At 47.2% G+C, this 17,589-nt stretch overlaps 2 protein-coding genes across 2 annotated transcripts in view; both read left to right on the forward strand.

The window, feature by feature from the left end:
- The window catches only part of LOC121685615, a 7,177-nt gene extending 3,523 nt beyond the window's left edge, over nt 1-3,654 (forward strand). The window contains exons 16-30 of the mRNA XM_042066222.1: nt 136-247; nt 382-528; nt 619-827; nt 928-1,031; nt 1,152-1,270; nt 1,369-1,536; nt 1,643-1,842; nt 1,972-2,084; nt 2,235-2,341; nt 2,488-2,664; nt 2,789-2,997; nt 3,127-3,224; nt 3,339-3,370; nt 3,489-3,510; nt 3,623-3,654. Coding sequence (XP_041922156.1) covers nt 136-247; nt 382-528; nt 619-827; nt 928-1,031; nt 1,152-1,270; nt 1,369-1,536; nt 1,643-1,842; nt 1,972-2,084; nt 2,235-2,341; nt 2,488-2,664; nt 2,789-2,997; nt 3,127-3,224; nt 3,339-3,370; nt 3,489-3,510; nt 3,623-3,654 — 1,849 coding nt within the window. The remainder of the gene's footprint in view (nt 1-135; nt 248-381; nt 529-618; nt 828-927; nt 1,032-1,151; nt 1,271-1,368; nt 1,537-1,642; nt 1,843-1,971; nt 2,085-2,234; nt 2,342-2,487; nt 2,665-2,788; nt 2,998-3,126; nt 3,225-3,338; nt 3,371-3,488; nt 3,511-3,622) is intronic.
- A 60-nt stretch (nt 3,655-3,714) lies between these two features.
- The window catches only part of LOC121685082, a 47,258-nt gene continuing 33,383 nt past the window's right edge, over nt 3,715-17,589 (forward strand). The window contains exons 1-54 of the mRNA XM_042065356.1: nt 3,715-3,821; nt 3,956-4,102; nt 4,192-4,400; nt 4,501-4,604; nt 4,725-4,843; nt 4,942-5,109; nt 5,216-5,415; nt 5,545-5,657; nt 5,808-5,914; nt 6,061-6,237; nt 6,362-6,570; nt 6,700-6,797; nt 6,912-6,943; nt 7,062-7,083; nt 7,196-7,223; nt 7,310-7,394; nt 7,529-7,675; nt 7,765-7,973; nt 8,074-8,177; nt 8,298-8,416; nt 8,515-8,682; nt 8,789-8,988; nt 9,118-9,230; nt 9,381-9,487; nt 9,634-9,810; nt 9,935-10,143; nt 10,273-10,370; nt 10,485-10,516; nt 10,635-10,656; nt 10,769-10,796; nt 10,883-10,967; nt 11,102-11,248; nt 11,339-11,547; nt 11,648-11,751; nt 11,872-11,990; nt 12,089-12,256; nt 12,363-12,562; nt 12,692-12,804; nt 12,955-13,061; nt 13,208-13,384; nt 13,509-13,717; nt 13,847-13,944; nt 14,059-14,090; nt 14,209-14,230; nt 14,343-14,370; nt 14,457-14,541; nt 14,676-14,822; nt 14,913-15,121; nt 15,222-15,325; nt 15,446-15,564; nt 15,663-15,830; nt 15,937-16,136; nt 16,266-16,378; nt 16,529-16,635. Coding sequence (XP_041921290.1) covers nt 3,798-3,821; nt 3,956-4,102; nt 4,192-4,400; nt 4,501-4,604; nt 4,725-4,843; nt 4,942-5,109; nt 5,216-5,415; nt 5,545-5,657; nt 5,808-5,914; nt 6,061-6,237; nt 6,362-6,570; nt 6,700-6,797; nt 6,912-6,943; nt 7,062-7,083; nt 7,196-7,223; nt 7,310-7,394; nt 7,529-7,675; nt 7,765-7,973; nt 8,074-8,177; nt 8,298-8,416; nt 8,515-8,682; nt 8,789-8,988; nt 9,118-9,230; nt 9,381-9,487; nt 9,634-9,810; nt 9,935-10,143; nt 10,273-10,370; nt 10,485-10,516; nt 10,635-10,656; nt 10,769-10,796; nt 10,883-10,967; nt 11,102-11,248; nt 11,339-11,547; nt 11,648-11,751; nt 11,872-11,990; nt 12,089-12,256; nt 12,363-12,562; nt 12,692-12,804; nt 12,955-13,061; nt 13,208-13,384; nt 13,509-13,717; nt 13,847-13,944; nt 14,059-14,090; nt 14,209-14,230; nt 14,343-14,370; nt 14,457-14,541; nt 14,676-14,822; nt 14,913-15,121; nt 15,222-15,325; nt 15,446-15,564; nt 15,663-15,830; nt 15,937-16,136; nt 16,266-16,378; nt 16,529-16,635 — 6,645 coding nt within the window. The 5' untranslated portion in view covers nt 3,715-3,797. The remainder of the gene's footprint in view (nt 3,822-3,955; nt 4,103-4,191; nt 4,401-4,500; nt 4,605-4,724; nt 4,844-4,941; nt 5,110-5,215; nt 5,416-5,544; nt 5,658-5,807; nt 5,915-6,060; nt 6,238-6,361; nt 6,571-6,699; nt 6,798-6,911; nt 6,944-7,061; nt 7,084-7,195; nt 7,224-7,309; nt 7,395-7,528; nt 7,676-7,764; nt 7,974-8,073; nt 8,178-8,297; nt 8,417-8,514; nt 8,683-8,788; nt 8,989-9,117; nt 9,231-9,380; nt 9,488-9,633; nt 9,811-9,934; nt 10,144-10,272; nt 10,371-10,484; nt 10,517-10,634; nt 10,657-10,768; nt 10,797-10,882; nt 10,968-11,101; nt 11,249-11,338; nt 11,548-11,647; nt 11,752-11,871; nt 11,991-12,088; nt 12,257-12,362; nt 12,563-12,691; nt 12,805-12,954; nt 13,062-13,207; nt 13,385-13,508; nt 13,718-13,846; nt 13,945-14,058; nt 14,091-14,208; nt 14,231-14,342; nt 14,371-14,456; nt 14,542-14,675; nt 14,823-14,912; nt 15,122-15,221; nt 15,326-15,445; nt 15,565-15,662; nt 15,831-15,936; nt 16,137-16,265; nt 16,379-16,528; nt 16,636-17,589) is intronic.

The following is a 17,589-nucleotide window of genomic DNA, read 5'->3' on the forward strand; positions in this document are numbered from 1 at the left end:
TGGTTTGGTCCCTAAAATCTTTCTTCATGTGAATCTTGTCTTTTACAGAGGAGAGTCTTTGTGCTAACGTCAGCAGGTGAGTGAACCATTAGAGGCATAGTCAAGTTTTGAAGTAGTCTGTGTCAGACATGTCAGTAACGTGTTTTCCATTGTGACACACAGCATCTCAGAGCAGGATCTCCTGGCCTCTGTGAACTCCACTGGGACGCTTTGCAATTTCAGCATGGGAGACCTCGCATGCTCCTCGGTAGGCGTACACGGACCTTGCCGGCAAATGCTTTCGGAAGTGCTTGCAGGCATCATTTGGTGTTTTGCCATCCAACAGCTAAAGTTAGGCTTGGGCCCGTTGTCATTAATCACACTTTTCTTGTCTTCCTTAAGCTGGAATCTCTATCTGCGGACGGCTTGGCCACACTGCTGGAGTGCAAGCTTCCCAACAGCAACAGTTATCCCAAAGAAACCTGGAAGGCCTTCTTTGTCAAAGTGGCCGGCATCCTTGATGAAGCCCTTGTCCAATATTCTGGCAAGGTAGGTGTGGTTCTCCAGTCTTACCCAACTCTTCAGCATCATAAGCGGACGTGGACATGAACAATGTTCCCCCCCCCCCCCTCTTTACAGGTCCAAAACCTCACTCTGTCCGTGCCCACGGTCCTCGAAGTGATACGAGAAGTCAAACTCAACGACTTAACTGAAGCGCAGTTGAAAGACAAAGCATTCATCAGCCAGTGGTTTAACATCAGACTGGGGCCATTTTTACCATCTGTGACCCCAATGTTCCTGACATGCCTAACCAACCAGAGTTTCAGTTGTGAGACCTTCCAGGCTGTGTACGTACAGACACTCTACAGACACTCAATACTTAACGCCGCTTCAATGTTCCTCACGAGCAAGGTGATCTTATGTATTCTTCTGTCTTTCTCCATTCAGGGTGGCAGCTCTCAGCAACCGGTCAACAGCCATGAATGAGGAGCAAAAGAAAGCCATCTTCACTAGCTTCCTGTATCCGTTCCTATCAAGAGGAGACTCATCAGGTTTGTGCTTGGGAAAAGACTTCTAGGCTTTGACAAAAGGTTCATACTTGACATGGTAATGTCTCTCAACAGTCAGAGAACCTGCGTGGCTATAGTCTTTCTTTGCTGCATTTGTTTCAGATCCTGGCTGCATTACTGGCACCATGGGCAGCAAAGACTGGCTTCAGACTAACTTTGGCCAATTTTCGGTTTATGCGCCTCTGGAAGATCTACAAAAACTCAATGTCAACTTCTCCAGCGTAAGTGGCTTGTACTTTTTCCTGATTGTGCACACAAAATATCCTGTTAGCTTCCCGGCCCAGCAGGCCTCTAACTGCTTTTGCGTTGCCCATTGCAGTTTGAGTCTCTGGAACTGCTGACACCATCCCAGGCAGCGCAGCTGACTCTGACGTCCGGAGCACTGAATGACACCACCAAAATCACGGCCATCTTTCAAGTCCTGTTGGTGGGAGATGCTCTCGAAAATGTTGACGCGTTTCTGACGACGCTGAGCGCGGCTCCTGAGGTAATTCACACCATCAAGTTAAGACGACAAAGATTTCCAGCACACCACACTGGTGCGCTTCATAAGGGATATGAGCGCTGATGTACTGTATGTCCTGTTTCCACAGATTCCAGATATTGCCCCTCCCGTGAGAGACTTTGTCATGAACAGCACCTTCCAAGTCATCAGTGTCAATTTCTTGCACTTTGATGTATCAGCCTGGATCTCCTGGTTCCAAGTGAAACTCATTCCTATTCTCCCCAGTTTCACTACAGTGATGCTCACTCAAACAACTGCACAGGCAAACTGCACCAACTACCAAGTCATGTAAGCACGGTGCATTCTCTCTGATGATCACCAGACCTGAATGATGCCAGTTGCCACGGCAGTAGAAATGCCTGATGTGGGCTAGCAAGCTTCCTAACTTTTGATATGTGAACAATTCTTCTCTCGTAGTGTGAGAGGAATGGGCATCGTCTTCGAAAAGATGCCGCTGAGCAGAAGAAAAGGAATCGCCAACGTCCTCGTCCAACATCTCAAGCAATTTTCCGCCACGTTCAGCGAGATAGGTATTTGACCACACTATCGTACTTAACCTGGGTTTTGACGAAAGGTTTCCAGAGCCTTGTTAGAGCTTGCCATTTTCTTAGTGTTGCTCAAAATTCCAGAAATGGTAGCACTTACCTCAGGCTTTGACCAAGGTTTGGTTTATTTTGTAGCCTGCAGACTTGACATCCGGAATGATGCCCAATGGCTAGAGGTCAACCTGGGTCCTTTCGCCAAAGAAGTAGACTACTCTGCTTTGAAGGAGCTGAACATTACAGGAGTAAGAAACACCTTATTTGTACTCTCCAACTTTCCTGTCCACAGCGCACGCCGCACCATTAAAGAAAGTGCTTTTTGCCATTTCAAGATTTAGCTGCGGGCACTTGCATGGACTTTTTTTCACCAATAATTATTTTGCTTCCACAGCTGGCAACTTTGGATTTGCTTTCACCAGAGCAGAAAGCTGAGCTGGTTCTGGATCCCAGCACCGGTGCTCTGGAGAATGTGACTGTCTTGAAGGAAGTCTTTGTCAGCGTAACAGCATCTCCAGAAGTTGAGCAACTCGACGACTTCTTCCAGACTTTTGTCATTTTCACAATACAGGTGAGGGTGTAGCAATAAAGGTCAAACTTGACCACTGCCCAAAACGCACCTGGATCGACAGTGGCAACCAATATAGGTCTGTGTCTGGCCTCATGCCTAACTCATTTGTCTTTTTGCCTTTTAGCAAAACATCACCTACATTACAAACACTGCTGTGAGAGACACCATGCTCAACCTGACACTGACAGCCCTGGCTCCCAGATTCCCCACCTTCCAACCCAGCGACTTCACCTTGTGGTTCCAAGTCAATCTGGCTGTTCTGCTGGTCAGCATCCGTCCTGCGAGTCTGAACGTCATCCCCATGAACATCAGCTGCGACTCTCTCAAAGCCATGTGAGACACTCATACCTCTTTTTTTTTTCAATTTCAGCAGAGGTCCTACCACCAGTGTAAAGTTTAAATTAGGCAAATGACAAAATTTGCAATCTCGAGCTGATGCATATGACATTTCCTTTGACTTAGAATCGGGGCTTTTGACAAATCTTTGAAAACGCTCCCACCGGGTGTCTCAGCAGACCTCCAGTCAAGCAGAGACTACCTGGAACAGAGGTTGCCTCCAGGTACGAGATGCACAACTGGTGATGTGATGCTTATGTGTAGAGTATGTGATTCCTTCTTGGTATGACTGTGGCCTGCTCTCCTCTAAGCTTTGCCCTTTTTGTCTCCTCATACAGGCTGTACACCACCACCACCTCCAGTGGGCGTGGTAAGTAGCCTCTAAAGCAAAATCACACTGCAAAACATGCCCTCACATTGACTTCATGTATTTCCAAGTACCTTGTTATTTCAATGATTCAGCTGAGTTATGTTTTTCTCTCCTCCAGTGCGCAGAGACCGTGGTGGATGGTAAGTCCCTCTCCAGGGTGCCTAGTATTTGTCTTTTCAAAGAAACATGTATTTGTCTTAAAATTGGTTTGGTCCCTAAAATCTTTCTTCATGTGAATCTTGTCTTTTACAGAGGAGAGTCTTTGTGCTAACGTCAGCAGGTGAGTGAACCATTAGAGGCATAGTCAAGTTTTGAAGTAGTCTGTGTCAGACATGTCAGTAACGTGTTTTCCATTGTGACACACAGCATCTCAGAGCAGGATCTCCTGGCCTCTGTGAACTCCACTGGGACGCTTTGCAATTTCAGCATGGGAGACCTCGCATGCTCCTCGGTAGGCGTACACGGACCTTGCCGGCAAATGCTTTCGGAAGTGCTTGCAGGCATCATTTGGTGTTTTGGCATCCAACAGCTAAAGTTAGGCTTGGGCCCGTTGTCATTAATCACACTTTTCTTGTCTTCCTTAAGCTGGAATCTCTATCTGCGGACGGCTTGGCCACACTGCTGGAGTGCAAGCTTCCCAACAGCAACAGTTATCCCAAAGAAACCTGGAAGGCCTTCTTTGTCAAAGTGGCCGGCATCCTTGATGAAGCCCTTGTCCAATATTCTGGCAAGGTAGGTGTGGTTCTCCAGTCTTACCCAACTCTTCAGCATCATAAGCGGACGTGGACATGAACAATGTTCCCCCCCCCCCCTCTTTACAGGTCCAAAACCTCACTCTGTCCGTGCCCACGGTCCTCGAAGTGATACGAGAAGTCAAACTCAACGACTTAACTGAAGCGCAGTTGAAAGACAAAGCATTCATCAGCCAGTGGTTTAACATCAGACTGGGGCCATTTTTACCATCTGTGACCCCAATGTTCCTGACATGCCTAACCAACCAGAGTTTCAGTTGTGAGACCTTCCAGGCTGTGTACGTACAGACACTCTACAGACACTCAATACTTAACGCCGCTTCAATGTTCCTCACGAGCAAGGTGATCTTATGTATTCTTCTGTCTTTCTCCATTCAGGGTGGCAGCTCTCAGCAACCGGTCAACAGCCATGAATGAGGAGCAAAAGAAAGCCATCTTCACTAGCTTCCTGTATCCGTTCCTATCAAGAGGAGACTCATCAGGTTTGTGCTTGGGAAAAGACTTCTAGGCTTTGACAAAAGGTTCATACTTGACATGGTAATGTCTCTCAACAGTCAGAGAACCTGCGTGGCTATAGTCTTTCTTTGCTGCATTTGTTTCAGATCCTGGCTGCATTACTGGCACCGTGGGCAGCAAAGACTGGCTTCAGACTAACTTTGGCCAATTTTCGGTTTATGCGCCTCTGGAAGATCTACAAAAACTCAATGTCAACTTCTCCAGCGTAAGTGGCTTGTACTTTTTCCTGATTGTGCACACAAAATATCCTGTTAGCTTCCCGGCCCAGCAGGCCTCTAACTGCTTTTGCGTTGCCCATTGCAGTTTGAGTCTCTGGAACTGCTGACACCATCCCAGGCAGCGCAGCTGACTCTGACGTCCGGAGCACTGAATGACACCACCAAAATCACGGCCATCTTTCAAGTCCTGTTGGTGGGAGATGCTCTCGAAAATGTTGACGCGTTTCTGACGACGCTGAGCGCGGCTCCTGAGGTAATTCACACCATCAAGTTAAGACGACAAAGATTTCCAGCACACCACACTGGTGCGCTTCATAAGGGATATGAGCGCTGATGTACTGTATGTCCTGTTTCCACAGATTCCAGATATTGCCCCTCCCGTGAGAGACTTTGTCATGAACAGCACCTTCCAAGTCATCAGTGTCAATTTCTTGCACTTTGATGTATCAGCCTGGATCTCCTGGTTCCAAGTGAAACTCATTCCTATTCTCCCCAGTTTCACTACAGTGATGCTCACTCAAACAACTGCACAGGCAAACTGCACCAACTACCAAGTCATGTAAGCACGGTGCATTCTCTCTGATGATCACCAGACCTGAATGATGCCAGTTGCCACGGCAGTAGAAATGCCTGATGTGGGCTAGCAAGCATCCTAACTTTTGATATGTGAACAATTCTTCTCTCGTAGTGTGAGAGGAATGGGCATCGTCTTCGAAAAGATGCCGCTGAGCAGAAGAAAAGGAATCGCCAACGTCCTCGTCCAACATCTCAAGCAATTTTCCGCCACGTTCAGCGAGATAGGTATTTGACCACACTATCGTACTTAACCTGGGTTTTGACGAAAGGTTTCCAGAGCCTTGTTAGAGCTTGCCATTTTCTTAGTGTTGCTCAAAATTCCAGAAATGGTAGCACTTACCTCAGGCTTTGACCAAGGTTTGGTTTATTTTGTAGCCTGCAGACTTGACATCCGGAATGATGCCCAATGGCTAGAGGTCAACCTGGGTCCTTTCGCCAAAGAAGTAGACTACTCTGCTTTGAAGGAGCTGAACATTACAGGAGTAAGAAACACCTTATTTGTACTCTCCAACTTTCCTGTCCACAGCGCACGCCGCACCATTAAAGAAAGTGCTTTTTGCCATTTCAAGATTTAGCTGCGGGCACTTGCATGGACTTTTTTTCACCAATAATTATTTTGCTTCCACAGCTGGCAACTTTGGATTTGCTTTCACCAGAGCAGAAAGCTGAGCTGGTTCTGGATCCCAGCACCGGTGCTCTGGAGAATGTGACTGTCTTGAAGGAAGTCTTTGTCAGCGTAACAGCATCTCCAGAAGTTGAGCAACTCGACGACTTCTTCCAGACTTTTGTCATTTTCACAATACAGGTGAGGGTGTAGCAATAAAGGTCAAACTTGACCACTGCCCAAAACGCACCTGGATCGACAGTGGCAACCAATATAGGTCTGTGTCTGGCCTCATGCCTAACTCATTTGTCTTTTTGCCTTTTAGCAAAACATCACCTACATTACAAACACTGCTGTGAGAGACACCATGCTCAACCTGACACTGACAGCCCTGGCTCCCAGATTCCCCACCTTCCAACCCAGCGACTTCACCTTGTGGTTCCAAGTCAATCTGGCTGTTCTGCTGGTCAGCATCCGTCCTGCGAGTCTGAACGTCATCCCCATGAACATCAGCTGCGACTCTCTCAAAGCCATGTGAGACACTCATACCTCTTTTTTTTTTCAATTTCAGCAGAGGTCCTACCACCAGTGTAAAGTTTAAATTAGGCAAATGACAAAATTTGCAATCTCGAGCTGATGCATATGACATTTCCTTTGACTTAGAATCGGGGCTTTTGACAAATCTTTGAAAACGCTCCCACCGGGTGTCTCAGCAGACCTCCAGTCAAGCAGAGACTACCTGGAACAGAGGTTGCCTCCAGGTACGAGATGCACAACTGGTGATGTGATGCTTATGTGTAGAGTATGTGATTCCTTCTTGGTATGACTGTGGCCTGCTCTCCTCTAAGCTTTGCCCTTTTTGTCTCCTCATACAGGCTGTACACCACCACCACCTCCAGTGGGCGTGGTAAGTAGCCTCTAAAGCAAAATCACACTGCAAAACATGCCCTCACATTGACTTCATGTATTTCCAAGTACCTTGTTATTTCAATGATTCAGCTGAGTTATGTTTTTCTCTCCTCCAGTGCGCAGAGACCGTGGTGGATGGTAAGTCCCTCTCCAGGGTGCCTAGTATTTGTCTTTTCAAAGAAACATGTATTTGTCTTAAAATTGGTTTGGTCCCTAAAATCTTTCTTCATGTGAATCTTGTCTTCTACAGAGGAGAGTCTTTGTGCTAACGCCAGCAGGTGAGTGAACCATTAGAGGCATAGTCAAGTTTTGAAGTAGTCTGTGTCAGACATGTCAGTAACGTGTTTTCCATTGTGACACACAGCATCTCAGAGCAGGATCTCCTGGCCTCTGTGAACTCCACTGGGACGCTTTGCAATTTCAGCATGGGAGACCTCGCATGCTCCTCGGTAGGCGTACACGGACCTTGCCGGCAAATGCTTTCGGAAGTGCTTGCAGGCATCATTTGGTGTTTTGGCATCCAACAGCTAAAGTTAGGCTTGGGCCCGTTGTCATTAATCACACTTTTCTTGTCTTCCTTAAGCTGGAATCTCTATCTGCGGACGGCTTGGCCACACTGCTGGAGTGCAAGCTTCCCAACAGCAACAGTTATCCCAAAGAAACCTGGAAGGCCTTCTTTGTCAAAGTGGCCGGCATCCTTGATGAAGCCCTTGTCCAATATTCTGGCAAGGTAGGTGTGGTTCTCCAGTCTTACCCAACTCTTCAGCATCATAAGCGGACGTGGACATGAACAATGTTCCCCCCCCCCCCTCTTTACAGGTCCAAAACCTCACTCTGTCCGTGCCCACGGTCCTCGAAGTGATACGAGAAGTCAAACTCAACGACTTAACTGAAGCGCAGTTGAAAGACAAAGCATTCATCAGCCAGTGGTTTAACATCAGACTGGGGCCATTTTTACCATCTGTGACCCCAATGTTCCTGACATGCCTAACCAACCAGAGTTTCAGTTGTGAGACCTTCCAGGCTGTGTACGTACAGACACTCTACAGACACTCAATACTTAACGCCGCTTCAATGTTCCTCACGAGCAAGGTGATCTTATGTATTCTTCTGTCTTTCTCCATTCAGGGTGGCAGCTCTCAGCAACCGGTCAACAGCCATGAATGAGGAGCAAAAGAAAGCCATCTTCACTAGCTTCCTGTATCCGTTCCTATCAAGAGGAGACTCATCAGGTTTGTGCTTGGGAAAAGACTTCTAGGCTTTGACAAAAGGTTCATACTTGACATGGTAATGTCTCTCAACAGTCAGAGAACCTGCGTGGCTATAGTCTTTCTTTGCTGCATTTGTTTCAGATCCTGGCTGCATTACTGGCACCGTGGGCAGCAAAGACTGGCTTCAGACTAACTTTGGCCAATTTTCGGTTTATGCGCCTCTGGAAGATCTACAAAAACTCAATGTCAACTTCTCCAGCGTAAGTGGCTTGTACTTTTTCCTGATTGTGCACACAAAATATCCTGTTAGCTTCCCGGCCCAGCAGGCCTCTAACTGCTTTTGCGTTGCCCATTGCAGTTTGAGTCTCTGGAACTGCTGACACCATCCCAGGCAGCGCAGCTGACTCTGACGTCCGGAGCACTGAATGACACCACCAAAATCACGGCCATCTTTCAAGTCCTGTTGGTGGGAGATGCTCTCGAAAATGTTGACGCGTTTCTGACGACGCTGAGCGCGGCTCCTGAGGTAATTCACACCATCAAGTTAAGACGACAAAGATTTCCAGCACACCACACTGGTGCGCTTCATAAGGGATATGAGCGCTGATGTACTGTATGTCCTGTTTCCACAGATTCCAGATATTGCCCCTCCCGTGAGAGACTTTGTCATGAACAGCACCTTCCAAGTCATCAGTGTCAATTTCTTGCACTTTGATGTATCAGCCTGGATCTCCTGGTTCCAAGTGAAACTCATTCCTATTCTCCCCAGTTTCACTACAGTGATGCTCACTCAAACAACTGCACAGGCAAACTGCACCAACTACCAAGTCATGTAAGCACGGTGCATTCTCTCTGATGATCACCAGACCTGAATGATGCCAGTTGCCACGGCAGTAGAAATGCCTGATGTGGGCTAGCAAGCATCCTAACTTTTGATATGTGAACAATTCTTCTCTCGTAGTGTGAGAGGAATGGGCATCGTCTTCGAAAAGATGCCGCTGAGCAGAAGAAAAGGAATCGCCAACGTCCTCGTCCAACATCTCAAGCAATTTTCCGCCACGTTCAGCGAGATAGGTATTTGACCACACTATCGTACTTAACCTGGGTTTTGACGAAAGGTTTCCAGAGCCTTGTTAGAGCTTGCCATTTTCTTAGTGTTGCTCAAAATTCCAGAAATGGTAGCACTTACCTCAGGCTTTGACCAAGGTTTGGTTTATTTTGTAGCCTGCAGACTTGACATCCGGAATGATGCCCAATGGCTAGAGGTCAACCTGGGTCCTTTCGCCAAAGAAGTACACTACTCTGCTTTGAAGGAGCTGAACATTACAGGAGTAAGAAACACCTTATTTGTACTCTCCAACTTTCCTGTCCACAGCGCACGCCGCACCATTAAAGAAAGTGCTTTTTGCCATTTCAAGATTTAGCTGCGGGCACTTGCATGGACTTTTTTTCACCAATAATTATTTTGCTTCCACAGCTGGCAACTTTGGATTTGCTTTCACCAGAGCAGAAAGCTGAGCTGGTTCTGGATCCCAGCACCGGTGCTCTGGAGAATGTGACTGTCTTGAAGGAAGTCTTTGTCAGCGTAACAGCATCTCCAGAAGTTGAGCAACTCGACGACTTCTTCCAGACTTTTGTCATTTTCACAATACAGGTGAGGGTGTAGCAATAAAGGTCAAACTTGACCACTGCCCAAAACGCACCTGGATCGACAGTGGCAACCAATATAGGTCTGTGTCTGGCCTCATGCCTAACTCATTTGTCTTTTTGCCTTTTAGCAAAACATCACCTACATTACAAACACTGCTGTGAGAGACACCATGCTCAACCTGACACTGACAGCCCTGGCTCCCAGATTCCCCACCTTCCAACCCAGCGACTTCACCTTGTGGTTCCAAGTCAATCTGGCTGTTCTGCTGGTCAGCATCCGTCCTGCGAGTCTGAACGTCATCCCCATGAACATCAGCTGCGACTCTCTCAAAGCCATGTGAGACACTCATACCTCTTTTTTTTTTCAATTTCAGCAGAGGTCCTACCACCAGTGTAAAGTTTAAATTAGGCAAATGACAAAATTTGCAATCTCGAGCTGATGCATATGACATTTCCTTTGACTTAGAATCGGGGCTTTTGACAAATCTTTGAAAACGCTCCCACCGGGTGTCTCAGCAGACCTCCAGTCAAGCAGAGACTACCTGGAACAGAGGTTGCCTCCAGGTACGAGATGCACAACTGGTGATGTGATGCTTATGTGTAGAGTATGTGATTCCTTCTTGGTATGACTGTGGCCTGCTCTCCTCTAAGCTTTGCCCTTTTTGTCTCCTCATACAGGCTGTACACCACCACCACCTCCAGTGGGCGTGGTAAGTAGCCTCTAAAGCAAAATCACACTGCAAAACATGCCCTCACATTGACTTCATGTATTTCCAAGTACCTTGTTATTTCAATGATTCAGCTGAGTTATGTTTTTCTCTCCTCCAGTGCGCAGAGACCGTGGTGGATGGTAAGTCCCTCTCCAGGGTGCCTAGTATTTGTCTTTTCAAAGAAACATGTATTTGTCTTAAAATTGGTTTGGTCCCTAAAATCTTTCTTCATGTGAATCTTGTCTTCTACAGAGGAGAGTCTTTGTGCTAACGCCAGCAGGTGAGTGAACCATTAGAGGCATAGTCAAGTTTTGAAGTAGTCTGTGTCAGACATGTCAGTAACGTGTTTTCCATTGTGACACACAGCATCTCAGAGCAGGATCTCCTGGCCTCTGTGAACTCCACTGGGACGCTTTGCAATTTCAGCATGGGAGACCTCGCATGCTCCTCGGTAGGCGTACACGGACCTTGCCGGCAAATGCTTTCGGAAGTGCTTGCAGGCATCATTTGGTGTTTTGGCATCCAACAGCTAAAGTTAGGCTTGGGCCCGTTGTCATTAATCACACTTTTCTTGTCTTCCTTAAGCTGGAATCTCTATCTGCGGACGGCTTGGCCACACTGCTGGAGTGCAAGCTTCCCAACAGCAACAGTTATCCCAAAGAAACCTGGAAGGCCTTCTTTGTCAAAGTGGCCGGCATCCTTGATGAAGCCCTTGTCCAATATTCTGGCAAGGTAGGTGTGGTTCTCCAGTCTTACCCAACTCTTCAGCATCATAAGCGGACGTGGACATGAACAATGTTCCCCCCCCCCCCCTCTTTACAGGTCCAAAACCTCACTCTGTCCGTGCCCACGGTCCTCGAAGTGATACGAGAAGTCAAACTCAACGACTTAACTGAAGCGCAGTTGAAAGACAAAGCATTCATCAGCCAGTGGTTTAACATCAGACTGGGGCCATTTTTACCATCTGTGACCCCAATGTTCCTGACATGCCTAACCAACCAGAGTTTCAGTTGTGAGACCTTCCAGGCTGTGTACGTACAGACACTCTACAGACACTCAATACTTAACGCCGCTTCAATGTTCCTCACGAGCAAGGTGATCTTATGTATTCTTCTGTCTTTCTCCATTCAGGGTGGCAGCTCTCAGCAACCGGTCAACAGCCATGAATGAGGAGCAAAAGAAAGCCATCTTCACTAGCTTCCTGTATCCGTTCCTATCAAGAGGAGACTCATCAGGTTTGTGCTTGGGAAAAGACTTCTAGGCTTTGACAAAAGGTTCATACTTGACATGGTAATGTCTCTCAACAGTCAGAGAACCTGCGTGGCTATAGTCTTTCTTTGCTGCATTTGTTTCAGATCCTGGCTGCATTACTGGCACCGTGGGCAGCAAAGACTGGCTTCAGACTAACTTTGGCCAATTTTCGGTTTATGCGCCTCTGGAAGATCTACAAAAACTCAATGTCAACTTCTCCAGCGTAAGTGGCTTGTACTTTTTCCTGATTGTGCACACAAAATATCCTGTTAGCTTCCCGGCCCAGCAGGCCTCTAACTGCTTTTGCGTTGCCCATTGCAGTTTGAGTCTCTGGAACTGCTGACACCATCCCAGGCAGCGCAGCTGACTCTGACGTCCGGAGCACTGAATGACACCACCAAAATCACGGCCATCTTTCAAGTCCTGTTGGTGGGAGATGCTCTCGAAAATGTTGACGCGTTTCTGACGACGCTGAGCGCGGCTCCTGAGGTAATTCACACCATCAAGTTAAGACGACAAAGATTTCCAGCACACCACACTGGTGCGCTTCATAAGGGATATGAGCGCTGATGTACTGTATGTCCTGTTTCCACAGATTCCAGATATTGCCCCTCCCGTGAGAGACTTTGTCATGAACAGCACCTTCCAAGTCATCAGTGTCAATTTCTTGCACTTTGATGTATCAGCCTGGATCTCCTGGTTCCAAGTGAAACTCATTCCTATTCTCCCCAGTTTCACTACAGTGATGCTCACTCAAACAACTGCACAGGCAAACTGCACCAACTACCAAGTCATGTAAGCACGGTGCATTCTCTCTGATGATCACCAGACCTGAATGATGCCAGTTGCCACGGCAGTAGAAATGCCTGATGTGGGCTAGCAAGCATCCTAACTTTTGATATGTGAACAATTCTTCTCTCGTAGTGTGAGAGGAATGGGCATCGTCTTCGAAAAGATGCCGCTGAGCAGAAGAAAAGGAATCGCCAACGTCCTCGTCCAACATCTCAAGCAATTTTCCGCCACGTTCAGCGAGATAGGTATTTGACCACACTATCGTACTTAACCTGGGTTTTGACGAAAGGTTTCCAGAGCCTTGTTAGAGCTTGCCATTTTCTTAGTGTTGCTCAAAATTCCAGAAATGGTAGCACTTACCTCAGGCTTTGACCAAGGTTTGGTTTATTTTGTAGCCTGCAGACTTGACATCCGGAATGATGCCCAATGGCTAGAGGTCAACCTGGGTCCTTTCGCCAAAGAAGTAGACTACTCTGCTTTGAAGGAGCTGAACATTACAGGAGTAAGAAACACCTTATTTGTACTCTCCAACTTTCCTGTCCACAGCGCACGCCGCACCATTAAAGAAAGTGCTTTTTGCCATTTCAAGATTTAGCTGCGGGCACTTGCATGGACTTTTTTTCACCAATAATTATTTTGCTTCCACAGCTGGCAACTTTGGATTTGCTTTCACCAGAGCAGAAAGCTGAGCTGGTTCTGGATCCCAGCACCGGTGCTCTGGAGAATGTGACTGTCTTGAAGGAAGTCTTTGTCAGCGTAACAGCATCTCCAGAAGTTGAGCAACTCGACGACTTCTTCCAGACTTTTGTCATTTTCACAATACAGGTGAGGGTGTAGCAATAAAGGTCAAACTTGACCACTGCCCAAAACGCACCTGGATCGACAGTGGCAACCAATATAGGTCTGTGTCTGGCCTTATGCCTAACTCATTTGTCTTTTTGCCTTTTAGCAAAACATCACCTACATTACAAACACTGCTGTGAGAGACACCATGCTCAACCTGACACTGACAGCCCTGGCTCCCAGATTCCCCACCTTCCAACCCAGCGACTTCACCTTGTGGTTCCAAGTCAATCTGGCTGTTCTGCTGGTCAGCATCCGTCCTGCGAGTCTGAACGTCATCCCCATGAACATCAGCTGCGACTCTCTCAAAGCCATGTGAGACACTCATACCTCTTTTTTTTTTCAATTTCAGCAGAGGTCCTACCACCAGTGTAAAGTTTAAATTAGGCAAATGACAAAATTTGCAATCTCGAGCTGATGCATATGACATTTCCTTTGACTTAGAATCGGGGCTTTTGACAAATCTTTGAAAACGCTCCCACCGGGTGTCTCAGCAGACCTCCAGTCAAGCAGAGACTACCTGGAACAGAGGTTGCCTCCAGGTACGAGATGCACAACTGGTGATGTGATGCTTATGTGTAGAGTATGTGATTCCTTCTTGGTATGACTGTGGCCTGCTCTCCTCTAAGCTTTGCCCTTTTTGTCTCCTCATACAGGCTGTACACCACCACCACCTCCAGTGGGCGTGGTAAGTAGCCTCTAAAGCAAAATCACACTGCAAAACATGCCCTCACATTGACTTCATGTATTTCCAAGTACCTTGTTATTTCAATGATTCAGCTGAGTTATGTTTTTCTCTCCTCCAGTGCGCAGAGACCGTGGTGGATGGTAAGTCCCTCTCCAGGGTGCCTAGTATTTGTCTTTTCAAAGAAACATGTATTTGTCTTAAAATTGGTTTGGTCCCTAAAATCTTTCTTCATGTGAATCTTGTCTTCTACAGAGGAGAGTCTTTGTGCTAACGCCAGCAGGTGAGTGAACCATTAGAGGCATAGTCAAGTTTTGAAGTAGTCTGTGTCAGACATGTCAGTAACGTGTTTTCCATTGTGACACACAGCATCTCAGAGCAGGATCTCCTGGCCTCTGTGAACTCCACTGGGACGCTTTGCAATTTCAGCATGGGAGACCTCGCATGCTCCTCGGTAGGCGTACACGGACCTTGCCGGCAAATGCTTTCGGAAGTGCTTGCAGGCATCATTTGATGTTTTGCCATCCAACAGCTAAAGTTAGGCTTGGGCCCGTTGTCATTAATCACACTTTTCTTGTCTTCCTTAAGCTGGAATCTCTATCTGCGGACGGCTTGGCCACACTGCTGGAGTGCAAGCTTCCCAACAGCAACAGTTATCCCAAAGAAACCTGGAAGGCCTTCTTTGTCAAAGTGGCCGGCATCCTTGATGAAGCCCTTGTCCAATATTCTGGCAAGGTAGGTGTGGTTCTCCAGTCTTACCCAACTCTTCAGCATCATAAGCGGACGTGGACATGAACAATGTTCCCCCCCCCCCCCTCTTTACAGGTCCAAAACCTCACTCTGTCCGTGCCCACGGTCCTCGAAGTGATACGAGAAGTCAAACTCAACGACTTAACTGAAGCGCAGTTGAAAGACAAAGCATTCATCAGCCAGTGGTTTAACATCAGACTGGGGCCATTTTTACCATCTGTGACCCCAATGTTCCTGACATGCCTAACCAACCAGAGTTTCAGTTGTGAGACCTTCCAGGCTGTGTACGTACAGACACTCTACAGACACTCAATACTTAACGCCGCTTCAATGTTCCTCACGAGCAAGGTGATCTTATGTATTCTTCTGTCTTTCTCCATTCAGGGTGGCAGCTCTCAGCAACCGGTCAACAGCCATGAATGAGGAGCAAAAGAAAGCCATCTTCACTAGCTTCCTGTATCCGTTCCTATCAAGAGGAGACTCATCAGGTTTGTGCTTGGGAAAAGACTTCTAGGCTTTGACAAAAGGTTCATACTTGACATGGTAATGTCTCTCAACAGTCAGAGAACCTGCGTGGCTATAGTCTTTCTTTGCTGCATTTGTTTCAGATCCTGGCTGCATTACTGGCACCGTGGGCAGCAAAGACTGGCTTCAGACTAACTTTGGCCAATTTTCGGTTTATGCGCCTCTGGAAGATCTACAAAAACTCAATGTCAACTTCTCCAGCGTAAGTGGCTTGTACTTTTTCCTGATTGTGCACACAAAATATCCTGTTAGCTTCCCGGCCCAGCAGGCCTCTAACTGCTTTTGCGTTGCCCATTGCAGTTTGAGTCTCTGGAACTGCTGACACCATCCCAGGCAGCGCAGCTGACTCTGACGTCCGGAGCACTGAATGACACCACCAAAATCACGGCCATCTTTCAAGTCCTGTTGGTGGGAGATGCTCTCGAAAATGTTGACGCGTTTCTGACGACGCTGAGCGCGGCTCCTGAGGTAATTCACACCATCAAGTTAAGACGACAAAGATTTCCAGCACACCACACTGGTGCGCTTCATAAGGGATATGAGCGCTGATGTACTGTATGTCCTGTTTCCACAGATTCCAGATATTGCCCCTCCCGTGAGAGACTTTGTCATGAACAGCACCTTCCAAGTCATCAGTGTCAATTTCTTGCACTTTGATGTATCAGCCTGGATCTCCTGGTTCCAAGTGAAACTCATTCCTATTCTCCCCAGTTTCACTACAGTGATGCTCACTCAAACAACTGCACAGGCAAACTGCACCAACTACCAAGTCATGTAAGCACGGTGCATTCTCTCTGATGATCACCAGACCTGAATGATGCCAGTTGCCACGGCAGTAGAAATGCCTGATGTGGGCTAGCAAGCTTCCTAACTTTTGATATGTGAACAATTCTTCTCTCGTAGTGTGAGAGGAATGGGCATCGTCTCCGAAAAGATGCCGCTGACCAGAAGAAAAGGAATCGCCAACGTCCTCGTCCAACATCTCAAGCAATTTTCCGCCACGTTCAGCGAGATAGGTATTTGACCACACTATCGTACTTAACCTGGGTTTTGACGAAAGGTTTCCAGAGCCTTGTTAGAGCTTGCCATTTTCTTAGTGTTGCTCAAAATTCCAGGAATGGTAGCACTTACCTCAGGCTTTGACCAAGGTTTGGTTTATTTTGTAGCCTGCAGACTTGACATCCGGAATGATGCCCAATGGCTAGAGGTCAACCTGGGTCCTTTCGCCAAAGAAGTAGACTACTCTGCTTTGAAGGAGCTGAACATTACAGGAGTAAGAAACACCTTATTTGTACTCTCCAACTTTCCTGTCCACAGCGCACGCCGCACCATTAAAGAAAGTGCTTTTTGCCATTTCAAGATTTAGCTGCGGGCACTTGCATGAACTTTTTTTCACCAATAATTATTTTGCTTCCACAGCTGGCAACTTTGGATTTGCTTTCACCAGAGCAGAAAGCTGAGCTGGTTCTGGATCCCAGCACCGGTGCTCTGGAGAATGTGACTGTCTTGAAGGAAGTCTTTGTCAGCGTAACAGCATCTCCAGAAGTTGAGCAACTCGACGACTTCTTCCAGACTTTTGTCATTTTCACAATACAGGTGAGGGTGTAGCAATAAAGGTCAAACTTGACCACTGCCCAAAACGCACCTGGATCGACAGTGGCAACCAATATAGGTCTGTGTCTGGCCTCATGCCTAACTCATTTGTCTTTTTGCCTTTTAGCAAAACATCACCTACATTACAAACACTGCTGTGAGAGACACCATGCTCAACCTGACACTGACAGCCCTGGCTCCCAGATTCCCCACCTTCCAACCCAGCGACTTCACCTTGTGGTTCCAAGTCAATCTGGCTGTTCTGCTGGTCAGCATCCGTCCTGCGAGTCTGAACGTCATCCCCATGAACATCAGCTGCGACTCTCTCAAAGCCATGTGAGACACTCATACCTCTTTTTTTTTCAATTTCAGCAGAGGTCCTAACACCAGGGTAAAGTTTAAATTAGGCAAATGACAAAATTTGCAATCTCGAGCTGATGCATATGAAATTTCCTTTGACTTAGAATCGGGGCTTTTGACAAATCTTTGAAAACGCTCCCACCGGGTGTCTCAGCAGACCTCCAGTCAAGCAGAGACTACCTGGAACAGAGGTTGCCTCCAGGTACGAGATGCACAACTGGTGATGTGATGCTTATGTGTAGAGTATGTGATTCCTTCTTGGTATGACTGTGGC

This window comes from Alosa sapidissima, chromosome 16 (assembly GCF_018492685.1).
Source record: "Alosa sapidissima isolate fAloSap1 chromosome 16, fAloSap1.pri, whole genome shotgun sequence".
In the NCBI taxonomy this organism is placed as follows: Eukaryota; Metazoa; Chordata; class Actinopteri; order Clupeiformes; family Clupeidae; genus Alosa; species Alosa sapidissima.